The sequence below is a fragment of the Camelus ferus genome, chromosome 15, assembly GCF_009834535.1.
Source record: "Camelus ferus isolate YT-003-E chromosome 15, BCGSAC_Cfer_1.0, whole genome shotgun sequence".
In the NCBI taxonomy this organism is placed as follows: Eukaryota; Metazoa; Chordata; class Mammalia; order Artiodactyla; family Camelidae; genus Camelus; species Camelus ferus.
Window position 1 is genome coordinate 16,922,898 of NC_045710.1, and position 13,567 is coordinate 16,936,464.

The window sequence follows — 13,567 nt, forward strand, 5'->3', positions numbered from 1 at the left end:
ACTACACCCTGCTTTTGACTCTTTAGGAACAAGACCCAAAAGAATTAAAACTGTTACCACGTAAATTTAGACTTAAAGAAATTTAAAGAATTCAGCACCTAACAAGGTAAAATTCACTAAGCCTGGAATCTGAATTTTTTAATTACCAGGCATTCAGAGATACAGGGAAATAAAACTAATAATGAGGAGAAAAATCAGTCATCAAAACCAACTCAGAAAATGATGCAGGTGATAGAATTAAGACAATTATAAATCACGCACTTACTAGGTATGTGTAAGAAGCTAGAGGAAAGCTTGAACATGTTCACTGAAGGTGTGAAAGATATAAATAAAACCAAAATCAAACTTCTGGAGATAAAAACTGCAATGTCTGAGATGAAAAATATACTGGGTGGGGTAAGCAGCAGATTAGACATTACAAAAGAAAAAGTTAGTGGACTTGAAGATATAACAATGGAAACTACACAAAATGAAATCAGACAAATACTAAAAAGAAGGTAATTTACTCCAAATTGATCTTATAGTTACATAATCCTTATCAAAAATATCAACATGCTTTTTGGAGAAATTGATAAGCTTCTCCTAATATATAGGAATACAAAGGACCTAGAGTAGCCAAGACAATTTTGAAAATGAAGAACAAAGTTTGATGACTGCAAGCTTCAAAAATTATCATAAAGCTACAGTAATCAAGACTGTGAGGTATTAGTACAACTATAGACATACAGATTACAGCAACAGAATAAAAAGTCCATAAATAAACCCTTCCTTTTATGGTCAGTTGATTTTCAACACAGTTACATCAATGGCTGCTAATAAGCATTATCCTGAATAAAAAGGAACAAACTGCTGATAAATGCTACAGAGTGGTTGAACTCAGAAACATTATTCTGAGTGAAAGATGCCAGACAAAAAAAACCTCACATAATTACACTTATATGAAGTTTCCAATAAGAGGCAAATCTGTAGAGACAGAAAGCACATCAGTGGCTGCCTGAGGCTACAGGTGAGAATGGGGATTGACTACAAAGAAGCATGAGGGAATTTGGGGGTGACCAGGTGTCTAAACTGGATTGTGGTGATGGTTGAACAACTTTATAAATGTACTAAAAGTTATTGACTTACACAGTTCATTGGGTGACTTTGATGCTGTGTAGATTATATCTCAATAAAGCTTAAAGAAAAAAAAAAGACAAGGGAAGAAGGGACCATAAAGACAGGTGAGGAGGAGTGTCCGACAGAACTCTCTCACTTTTCATTTTCTGCGTGGATTTTTCTTACCTTTTTCCCTTTTCAACTTACTTTTTAAAGTTTTTTAAAATTATTTTTATTGATTCATAATTGATACATTATATTAGTTTCAGGTGTACAACGTAATTATTTGAAATTTGTATATGTTGCAAAAGAATCACCACAATAAGTTCATTTACATCCATCACCATACACAGTTAAAATTTTTTTTCTCATGGTAAGAACTTTCAAGTGGATATCCACTCTCCTAGCTACTTCCAAATATGCAATACAGTATTATTAACTATAATTACTATGCTGTACAGTACATCTCCATGACTTATTCATTTTTTCTTCCTGTTTTACTGAGATATAATTGACATACAGCACTGTGTAAGTTTAATGTATACAGCATAATGATTTGACTTAACATACATTATGAAATGATTATCCTAAGTTTAGTGAACATCTGTCATCTCATATCCTTTTCAGCTTATTTTTATTACGCAAGTAATCTTTCATGTATGTTCATATTTGCTTTTTACACTTAAAAATTCATATAAGAAAAAAAAGAATAGACTAGGAAATCATACATAATCATGGTACCCAAATAAGTATCTTAGTGACTGGAAGCATTCTTCTAAGTTTATTTCATACATTGGTTTATCTATCTGTTTTTACTGAAATTTCCTGTTTTATTTTTAAGAGATTGAAATTTTTTCCCTATTCTATTGAATAAACTATTTCTAACTATGTTATGGTGGATCCTTCTGGGTTTTTTTTTCTTTATGGGTTAATAAATGTATAGTGTATTCACATAAATTAATTTGTGTCGATTTGTAGGAATGGTTCCCCAAGGTGAGGCCAGCTTTGCTCCATCTCTAAGCCCGGGGAGCTCCATGGTGCCGATGCCAATCCCTCCTCCTCAGAGCTCTCTGCTCCAGCAGAATCCACCCGCTTCTGGCTACCAGTCACCAGACATGAAGGCCTGGCAGCAAGGAGCAATGGGAAACAACAAGTAAGGGGGCAGTTTTTACAGATAAGCATCCCTGATACTCTGCAGCACATAAGAACAGCCGTGCCTTCACAAGCCAAATAAAAGATTGTTGGCTACTGCCCACTTGCAAATTCAGGGAGCTGAATTTTATGGTATCAGCAAATAGTGATTTTTAAATTCTTTAAGTTTCAAGTCCTTTTTAAGACAAGCTTTGTGTTTATAGAACAGAAAAGTGATGTAGTGGCCCCCAACCTTTCATCCTATCCCAGCACACCTGAAGAGTATGACTGAGTCCAGCGAGTAACAGAGCTTCCCTTGGACAGATGTAGGAATAAGTATTTTTTAAAAAGTCATTCTTTATAAAAGTAATTAAAAATCTTAAAAATCTAAAGCAAGAATGGCAAAATGTTAGAATTCAGTAGGTACATGAATTTCACTCTCCTCTGTCTGAAGGATTTCACAGCAACAACAGAGGTTTTAAGTCTTCTCAGGGTATCCTGCCTTATGCAGCTTTTTGAATCTAGACTTTCAGTGGCCTCATCTTGCCCATTTTGCTTAGAATTATTTTACTAAAGTCATTTTCTCCCAGATCCTGGCTGCTGAACTTTTCACACATCACTTGAATTTTATAAGGGTTTTAATTTGGTTGTGTCTTGGCTCTAATGACAGGGAAACTGTTTGATCTGACAACATAATAAGTAAGGTAGTTAAAGTTGAAAACTTAAGACGGTATTCTCTTAAAGTTCATTGAAAGGTGAGGGAGGAAATCTTACTTTAGAGAACTGTGTAGCTCTCAGTGAGGACTGGTGTAAACGAGGTAGAAATAGAAGAGTCTCTGTGATGTGCAAGAATTTAGTCTTACACTGTGTTCTGATCCCAGCTTCCTAAAGTCACTTTAGATTCCATGGTCCATCGTTACAGTTACTCCCTCACAGGCACTCTCAGCTTGCCAGCTCTCCCTCTGTTGCACTTGTTCCTAGCAAAATGCTTCTTAATGAAATCCAGCTCAGCTCTTGCTTCATACCTACACCTAAGCATTTAAATGTGCCTTGAGAAAAATACAGTCATACTGACAGATCTGCTCCCCTTCACAGTTAAATTCCCTAGAAGACGATACTCCATCACTTCCTCTCCTTCTGTTCCTTATTGAACTGATCAGGCTTTCATTCCACCAAAAGTATTGCCAAGGTTGTTAATGTCCTCTACAATGTCAGATGCAATCATTGGTAGCACTTGACATATTTGAACATTTACTCTTTCTTGAAGCTCTTTTTTTCATTTGATTTCTGGAATGACTTTCTTGAGAAAGGTGATTCTCCTCCTATTTCTCAGTCTCTGCTGGATCTTCCTCACCTCCCTGACCTCCATTTGAGGGCCTCAGAGCTCATTCTAGGACCTCTTCCCCTTATCTACTTGCTCTTGTGGTTATATCATTCAGTCTTACTGATATAATGCCTGTCTCTATGCTCATGACTCCCAAATTTAAGTGCCTAGCACAGACTTCTCCCTGAACACATACTGTATATACAACTGCATAATCAGCATCTCCACTTAGAAGTCTAATAGGCATCTCAAACTTGACGTGGCAAAGACTAAAGTGATTTACTACCCCAGACCTGCTCCTCTCCTACTTTTCCCCACCTCAGTAAACAACTCCATTCCAGTTATTCAAAAGAATACCTTTTCTCTTCGTCTCACATCCCACATCAAACATCCATCAGCAAATCACATCAGCTTCTTAGCAGCTCTCACTCCTTACCTGTCCTATTTATACACTTTAGTGTAAGCCAGCATCATCCTTTCCCTGGCCCATTGCAGTGGCCTCCTTTCTCCTTGCTTCCACCCTTGCTACACTACAGTGTAGTCTCCATGTGGTAGCCAGAGTGATGCTTTTAAAACCTGAGGAGCGTGTCAGTCCTTTATTCAAAACTCTCCAACTTATTCAAAATACAGTATAGGGCCTATGACGCCCTACCTAATCCTGCTCCTGGATATCTCTCTGACTTCATCTGCTATTCTCATCACTCACTCTGCCACACTGGCTTCTGTTTATTCTTCTGTTCCTCACATGTGCCAAGTACATTGCAAACTCAGGGCCTTTGCATTTTTAAATCCCTCTGCTGGAACGTTCTTCTCTCAGTAGCCACACGGTTTGCTCTCTCACACTTCAAGTCTCTCCTAAATGTCACCTTATTAGACACAGATATCGAATGTCACCATATTAAACTTCCCTGACCACCATTTCTAAACACCATTTCCCACTTCTTGGTCCATCCTTTCCCTTTATTGCTTTTTATCATGCTTATCACCTGATATATTGTCTATTTATGGCCTGTCTCCTCCAACTAGAATATAAGCATCAGAAGAGCAAGGGCATTGTTTTTGTTTACTTCTGTATGTCCATCATTTAGAACAGGTAAGCACTTAATATACATCTGTTGAACAGATAAGTACAGAGATTCCCTGTTGCTTCCTGAATCATTTCTTGGATTCTGATTCAATATGGACTTGAATTTCTGTTGTACTTCAGCAGTTTCTGTGAACTTTGACTTTCCCACATCATTTGAAAAAGAGAATAGTTATCACCAGCTTTTCAAACGTTCACACTTGCTTATTTGGTTCATGTATAAAAGCTTATTAGGCAACACAGACAGTGTATAGTTTGTGACCACTCACTGTCTCTTTCACACAGTGCAGGATACTATAAGGAACAGGGGGAAACGGCCAAGGGTGTCGTTGGTGACAGGAGTAAGTTGGAGAGAAGTAAAACATTAAATAAAGAATCATTAAGCAGATTGATGTAACAGATGTAATAGAATTCAGAGAGGGTGTAATGTGATTCTTTTTCATTATCTCTCCGGTGGCAAGAGAAATAAAGGGTCAACCAAACCTATTTGTCCTGGAACCAGGCAGTGTTTTGGTGTAATTCTAGTCACAGAGGGGAATCCCAGGGCTTACTAGCATTTTAAAGGTGAAGGACTGTTCTTTAACCCTTTGTTTCTCAGAGTTACTTGACCAGAAACTCCTCCCTGCTTGTTAATTCCTACAATACCTGTGGAACCCACTTTGTCTTCATCTTTCTCTTTCCCCCAACAATTCAGGGGCTACCAAATACCTGGTGCTAGCTTAAGGAAACTGTGATAATTGCCATGAGGCCAATCAGGAAAGCAGGTTAAGGGAAGGATCCTTCACGCCATTGGGCCTAAGGTGCCCTTAAACCTCACAATTCATTCCAGAACCTGGAACGGTGATTGATGCCGTGGAAGGGCTTGGTCTTCTTCTCATGATGGAAGAAACTAAAATGGCACTATTGGCAGGAGTAGTTTGAAAGAACTTAAGCTAATATACAGTCCCACATATAAATTTGAAAAGAAATTAAATCCTAAATTTTTTCACTAAGTATGACATCATTGCAGTCCTTGAAGCTTCTGTATGCATTAGCTTACATAGCCCTCTGTCTCCACAGTGGTGATCTATGTATCAGTTGACAAATGAGCACTGTCTAAGGCAGAAATGTTCTCATTAGAAAATGGGCAGTAGACTAATAGGTTTTTTTCTCACCTTCAGTTGTGGGGACACTGTCTGACAAGCATACACACTGTGCAGACATTAATGGTCCACAGATGCATTATTGACCATTTCCTAGGCATATAATTTTCTTTGAGCATTTGTATTTTATAATTACTTGGGGGAAATTCACTACTTTTCTTCCGACATGATGAATAGGCTGTTTCTCAGCCTGTTAATTTCAGTATGATTACTTTAATCTACCGGAAACCATAAATGTCAGTACATCCTGCTTACCTCTCAAGAGCTAGCAAGGGATAGATAAACTATTGGTGGGATAAATAATTTTTGAAATTAAAATTCTTCAGAATTAACATTAAATAGGTGGAATTTTACCAGTAGCTTATTGTTTAAAAATTGATAATCATAAAGCATTTGGTGTTTTGTAGAACTTACAAAAGACACAATTCATATTATTTTCCTTTAGTTGTATCTGTTATCACTTAGAATTTGGAAGGTTCAGATATAAAGTTTCAAGTTGTATTTATTTGGAGTTTATTCCATACTGTTCTACCTACTAATAGAAATTGGCTTAACATCTGAAATCTTTGGCATAATGACAGTCCAGAATTTGGCGATGAGGAAGAGAGTCTGTCAAACAAGCCTTCTGATAACCGTAACTGCCCTTGCATTTTGCTTCCTAGAAAAGACATGAAGCTATTTTTAGGCTTGAGAAGACCTTTGAAACCTTCAAAAACATTAAATTTTCCAAATAAAAATATCTGGTTATGTATTTCTGGTTTCTTCTTAGTTTATAGCATATTGAAAGTAGCCAGAAGCTAAAACCTTGAGAAGTGACAGCAAGCAATAGGACACAGAATAAAGGCTTTTGAATTTTAATGTGCATAAATAGTTAGAAATGCAGCTTTCCATGCCCACCCCTAGAAAATATGGTTCATTAGGGCTGGGGTAAGGCCTGAGAGTCTCAGTTTTCAGTGAATCCCAGGAAATTCTCTTGCAGATGGTCTCTGAACTACACTTCTAAAAACATTGGTATAGATACAGTAAAAATCTATTAATAAAAAGTAGTCTGAACCTCATCAGTTGGCAGCACTGAGTAACAACCCATGTCCACAATTCATTCATTCATGAAATATTTACTGAGTGCCTGCTATGTGTCACTTATTACTAGAGACAAGGAATAAATGGAACATGATACCATCTTCCCCTTACTAAGAGGATACACAAGCAATCACAATATAAGAAGAATGCTACCTTTGAATCATTCACTTCTTTGTTAATTTATTCAAAGAACGTTTATTGAAGATTGGTATATATGCTAGGCACTTTGCTTAAATAGATATTCCTTGTTTAAGAGGATAAAATAGTGTAATACATTTTAGAATGATTTTGATTATTAAGTGGGTAAACTTCAGTTATCTGAAAGATGTACTTATGTGGAAAACTTCCCTTCTTATTCAGATAATTGAAGCTTAACAACTCTGATACTAGACCACATAAGTGTAACTTAAAATGAGCTCTTTTAAGTTATTAAACCCCTTGGGCAGAATTTAGAATGCATCTGAATGATACTTAGTTCTTATATATTGTAATAAGATAAAAAGTCTTACATGTAACCTAAGAATGTAAAATATTTTCTTTGGAATTCAGTCTAATAAGTAAGAAAAAGAGTCCAAGTCACATTCTTCCCATGTTCATGATCAGTGGATGTAATTGGCATTGTTTTTGAGTTAACAGTGTGTTCAGTCAAGCTGTCCAGAACCAGCCCACGCCTGCACAGCCAGGAGTGTACAACAATATGAGCATCACCGTGTCCATGGCTGGTGGAAACACAAATGTTCAGAACATGAACCCAATGATGGGCCAGATGCAAATGAGCTCTTTGCAGATGCCAGGAATGAACACTGTTTGCCCTGAGCAGGTAAGTGGCACAACTGGCACACTTGCTACACATGCACACACACCACTCTATGTCACACCACACTACAATTCACTTTTCCAAGGAAAATCAAGTATGTTCACAGTTACTCATCAGAAATAATCACTTCTTTATTCTTTCCCACTATCTTTTGATTATTACTATTTATAAAGATATACAATGGAAATTTTGACAGACTTTATAAGATTTTAGTCTCACGAGATTTTAGTATTTTATATTTATTATAAAATGATATGTATAGTACATTGACTTGGAACTTACCCCTTTGTATTCGGAACACATTTTCTCCATTTCTCCCTTTCAGTTCAACAAACTGAGTACTTACTACCTACAAAGATAGCTCTGTGGGAGATATTAACAAGTTGTGGAGACACAACATGAACAAAGGATTAGTTGAATAATAAGATGAAATAGCTATGTAAGAGATGGACACTCATAGGACCATACATATACTTCTGTCAGATTAGGGGTATATGCAATTAACCACTGAAAAATGGTCTGATTAGGAAAGGCTTTGTGGAAAATTTGCCTAAAGGAAGAAAAAGAAAAGAGCCCTAAGACTGGTTATCACAGCATGACCGAGGCAGGAATAGATATTGAAAAGCCTAATGAGTGTTAAGGGGATATTTGTATTATATTTAGATCAGATTTACATGGTAACATTTTTAGGGATGTGGCAGACCATCTAAATGTTTAGTTTATCTTAGAATCATCTAAAAATTTGTAAGGAGAGAATGATTAAATTCAAAGTGATATTTAAGAGAATCATTGGGGTAATTCCTTGTCACTATTCTATCAGCAACTGCAAAGTAGACTATTGTGTCTAGGCTAGGACAACATAGCCATAATTTATAGCAAGTCTTAAAAACATGTAAACACTGATTACCTTTTCTATAGAATTCCTTTTTGATACGAATTTTTTAAAAAATCTATTCCCCATCTATTTTATAGTAAGCCTAAGAAAGTCAGCAGGGAAAAAACTAGCAACTTAGTGATCCATATATTATAGCACAATGAAAGAACTAAATAGGATTATTTCTTGTCCTTGTTGTTATTCAGTTATTAGAATTATTCACTGTCCTCTGGTATATTAATAGAAAATAATAAAAATATAATGAATTAGGTAAAAGAATATTACATTTAAAGTGTATTTCTTATATAGTTGAGTCTTGCTTTTTTATTCAATTTGACAATCTCTGCCATTTAATTGGAGTGGCTAGCCCATTTACATTTAATGTGATTATCAATATTGATATTAAAGATTTCTATCGCTCATCTTATTGTCTCCTCTTTGTCCCGTCTCTTGCCTTTTTTGGTTTAATTGAATATTCTAATTCATTTTATCTCTTTTGTTGGCTTATTAACTATATATAACTTTTGTTTGTTGTTTTAGTGGTTGCTTCAGAGTTTATAGTATACATCTTTAACTTGTCACTATCTACCTTCAAGTGCTATTATATCACCTCTTATAAATATAAGAATCTCACAACAGTTTATTTCCATTTCTCCCCTTACGTGCTATTGTGGTCATACATATCATGTCTATATATGTTTGTTTGTTTGTTTGTTTGTTTTAGTTTGCTCAACTTTTATTTTATTTTATTTTATTTAACATTTTTTATTGATTTATAATCATTTTACAATGTTACCCCACAATATACTGTCAGTAGTATTTTTACTTTAAATAGTCAATTATATTTTTAAAAATTTAAATAAGTAGCTTTTTATATTTCACCACGTAGTTATCTCCAGTGTTCTTCATTCCTTGGTGTAGATCCAGATTTCCATCTGGTATCATTTGCCTTCTGCCCAAAGGTCTTCATTTAACATTTTTTGTAGTGCAGGTCTGCTGGTGATGAATTCTTTCAGGTTTCACATATCTGAAAAAGTTTTTGTTTCACCTTCATCTTTGAAAAGTTCTTTTCCTTGAATTCTAGATTGGTAGTTTTAGCTTTCAGTACTTTAAAGATGTTGCTCCAATGCAGTATTTCTCGTAAGATATCAGCTATCATTTTATCTTTGTTCCTCTGTACATGATTGATTTTTTTTTGTCTCTAAGCTTTTAAGATTATTCTCTTTATCACTGGTTTTAAGCAGTTTGATTACGATATGCCGTAGTGTGATTTTCTTCATGGTTCTTGTGCTTGGTGTTCAGTGAGCTTCTTGATTCATGAGTGTATAATTTTTTATCAAATCTGGAAAAATATTGCCATTATTTCTTCAGATATTTTTTTCTGTCACCACCCACCTCATCTCCTTCAGAGACTTTAATTACACATATTCTAGACCACTGGTAATCATCCCACAGCTCACTGATTTTCAGCTTGGAGGTTTTTTAGGGGGTGTGAGGTCAGTCATTTTTTCCTCTGTGTTTCGTTTTGGATAGTTTCTATTGCGATAACTTCAGACTCACTGACCTTTTTCTTTTGTAATGTCTGATCTGTTAATTTTATCTAGTATGTTCTTCACCTCAGACATTTTTATCTTTAGAAGTTCACTTTGAATCCTTTATATATCTTCCATATCTCTAACATGATCACTTTCCTCTATCTTCTTGAGCATAGAGAATACAATTATAATAACTGTCTTAGTATTCTTGCTTGTCACTTCAATCATCTGTGTCATTTGGGGGTTGATTTCAATTGGCTGATTTTTCCTTTCATTATGGGTCATATTTTTCTGCTACTTTGCATACCTGGTATTTTTTTACTGGATGCCAGACGTATGAATTTTACCTTGTTTTTGTTCCTATAAATATTATTGAGGTTTGTTTTGGGAAATGGTTAAATTACTTGGAAATAAACAGTTTGATCCTTTCAGGTCTTGCTTTTTTGTTTAGTAGGACCAGAACAGTATTTAGTATAAGCTAATTTTACCCTGCTAGTAAAGCAAAATCATACTAGTTCGTTTCCTGATACTACATGAATTATGATGTTTTCCACCCTGGCTGGTGGGATCAGGACCTATTCCCAGCTCTGAGTGATCTTTGGGAATTATTCCACGTAAATCTTTCTTGGTGCTTCTTTCCTCTGCTTTGGGTAGTTCCCTAACAATCATTAGCTAGCTGAGGAGTACTAAGCTGCAGACTTGAGGGGACCCTCTGCAGATCTTCAGAGCTTTCTCTCTGTACAGTTCTCTCTCTTCTGCCCTTGAATTCTAGCTGTGTCTTCTCAACTCAGGGAGCCAGCCAGGCTCTTTCTGGGTTCACTTTTCTCATGCTGCAGCCTGGAAATTCTGTCTAGGCAGTAGGCTGGTGCAGTGGTAGAACTTATCTCAATTGTTCCCCAACCCTTAGGGACAGCTTTCCTTCATTGCCTTTGTCCAGTGTCTTTACTGCTTTCATTTCATATACTTTGGATCTTGACTGGAAGTGGAAGTCTTGCTAATTAACTTTTGTGTGTGTGAATTAACTTTTTATTGAAGTATCGTATATAAGAATATATAGAAAAGTATACAACAAGATGAATTTTTACAAACAGAACACACCTTTGTAACTATCACCTAGATCAAGAAACAGAACATTACCAGCAGCACCTGAGGTTCTCCCCACACTCCCTTACATCTCTCTCTCCACTCCTACCAAGGGAACCACTGTCCTGACTTCTGACAGCACAGTAAATTGCTAAGCTTTTTATTTCTGCTCTCCTCCTATTACTTTTCTGTCAGTAAGATTGTTTTACATTTGGTCTTCAACTTAAACAACTAGCTTGTAATTTGGTCTTGTACTTACGTTTAATAGATAAATGATCCAGCACTGAGACACACAGGCCTCTACTGCAACCAGCTCTCATCCAGTGACCTTCTCAAAACAGAAGCCGATGGAACCCAGGTCAGTAAGAAAATTCTAAGCCCAGAACTGTCCAGTTTACTGTAGACACACAGGAAACTTTGTGTAGAATCATGACCTTGGGAGTCAAACCTGGGTCTGAGTCCTGGCTACACTGTCCTTAGCTGTAATCCTGGGCATGTTAGGGGACTTTCTTGAGCTGCCATATAACCAACAGAACTAACAAACAGGATACCTGCTTACAGGATTATTGAGAAAGTTAAGTGAGATAAGCTTTGAGAAGGTTTAATCCAATGTTTAGACAGGATAAGGGATCACAAATGGAGACCACTGATTGCTGTTTGTAAATAAACACAGTGCTAAAACTCATGTATAATCAGAATACCTCAAAAGATCTCAATAAATTCAGACAAAACAGAATGCCTGCTGTGTATTCTGTCTCCTTTAAGAAGTTTGTTTCAAAACAATACAAACAGCAAGGGTGGCCACTTTCCTATATTAACCTAAACTAAGAAATTTTGGAAGTTTTAATTCACTTAAGTAACTTTGATTTAGTCTTTAGTCTGTTAATAGATTTTTTTTTTTTTAATACGGGCCTTATGTTAAGGCAGAGATAGAAGGAAACATGACACATGTTTGCCCTTTAGCTGAACTATGCAGACAAATGAGGAAAGGAAGTTTCATTTGTGGAACGCTAATGATTTGCCAGGCACTGTGCTAGGCACTATCTGCTTTATCTCGTGTAAGCCTCACTATAACCCTAGGAAGGAGTTAGTTAGTTAGTTAGTTAGTTTTCCTTTTTTTTTTTCACAGATGAAGAAATAGAGCCTGAGGAGATTTAACTCCATACACAAATCACAGAGCTAGAAAGTGGCAGAGCTGAGGTTCAAACCCAGGTCTTTCTAACACCAAGCTCATGCTCTTACTACCATACCAGCTAGAGCCTGTTGAAAGATAAAACATAAATTATCACATAACTAAAGAAGGCAAACTCAAATTTATGTTACAAGTAACAAGAACTGTAAGCATTAAAAGGAAAGCTTACTGAGATGGTCAGAAGAGCATTTATATTAAAGGAGATGAGACTGAACTTGGTCTTGAAGGACAGTTAGCCAGGCAAGCAAAGGAGAGAGGTATTGTGCTTTTTGGAGGCTGGGGAAGGGGGTGAGCTTGGAAGTCTAGGGGATTGGAAGTTAGAGGGCACAGAGATAAGGGAACAGTAATATCAGCATAGTCCTGGGAAACCAAATCCACTGAAGGTGAAGGTTTGTAATAAGAATTCGTAAGAATTAAAATTGGTAGTTTGGGGCAAAGTTCCAGGGGCCTTGAATGCTGAACTCTAAGGAATTTGGATTCAGTTCTGCAGATGAAGCATCATCCCTGAAGGGGAACAGTGATAAAAGCTAGTTTCGGCTTCATCTTGAGGGAGGACAGGGGGAAGGCAGGAGCACTGGGTGGCCAGTTCAGGAGAAGGAAAACCAATTAGGAGACAGTGTTCATAGTTGGAGCATCAGGAAATAGGATCTGAGTCCTGTGAGGGTGAAGAGAGAGGATTCTGTGATGGGGAAAATGATTACATGTCTCACACCTACAGAGACAAATGCTGGGCAGCTCAACAGATTAGTTAAGACAAAACAGCTTAGTGTTAAAGTTTCTGAGTCCTGGGACAGTATTTAAATTGAAGTAAAAACTATGCTGGAAAATCTTCAGAGGTTGGGACTCAATTCTCACACCACTCTTCTCACCTGAAAAATTGTAAACTCTGTTTTGTCTTGCTTTGCCTGCCTGTGAAGGTGTAGCAATGTCAGAAATCCTTTGAGGTCTGGTCTAAAGCACCATGTTTTTAAGTAATTGTTCAAAATGGCTGAAATGTCTACATTTTGGAATTTGGTTTTGTCTTCTCAGTTTTTTAAAGTTCAGAATAGACTATCATTTTTAGAAAAGCATTCTTTTTAAAGGAGCAGAATTTTTTCTCTAGTTTATCATGCCTTTATCAAGAATTTTTTAAGTGTTTGGGAACTGAAACACCTTACACTCTGTCCCAGTATTTCACATGTTGAAACATACAAACATGAAGTTTTATGTT

The 13,567-nt window shown here is 36.4% G+C and overlaps 1 protein-coding gene across 6 annotated transcripts in view; it reads left to right on the forward strand.

Annotated features, from left to right (window-relative positions):
* The window catches only part of NCOA1 (nuclear receptor coactivator 1), a 211,595-nt gene that overhangs the window by 193,791 nt on the left and 4,237 nt on the right, over window positions 1-13,567 (forward strand). For all 6 annotated transcript variants that reach the window (XM_032497132.1, XM_032497135.1, XM_032497134.1 and 3 more), the window contains 3 exons: window positions 2,074-2,248; window positions 7,493-7,676; window positions 11,434-11,523. In XM_032497132.1, coding sequence (XP_032353023.1) covers window positions 2,074-2,248; window positions 7,493-7,676; window positions 11,434-11,523 — 449 coding nt within the window. The remainder of the gene's footprint in view (window positions 1-2,073; window positions 2,249-7,492; window positions 7,677-11,433; window positions 11,524-13,567) is intronic.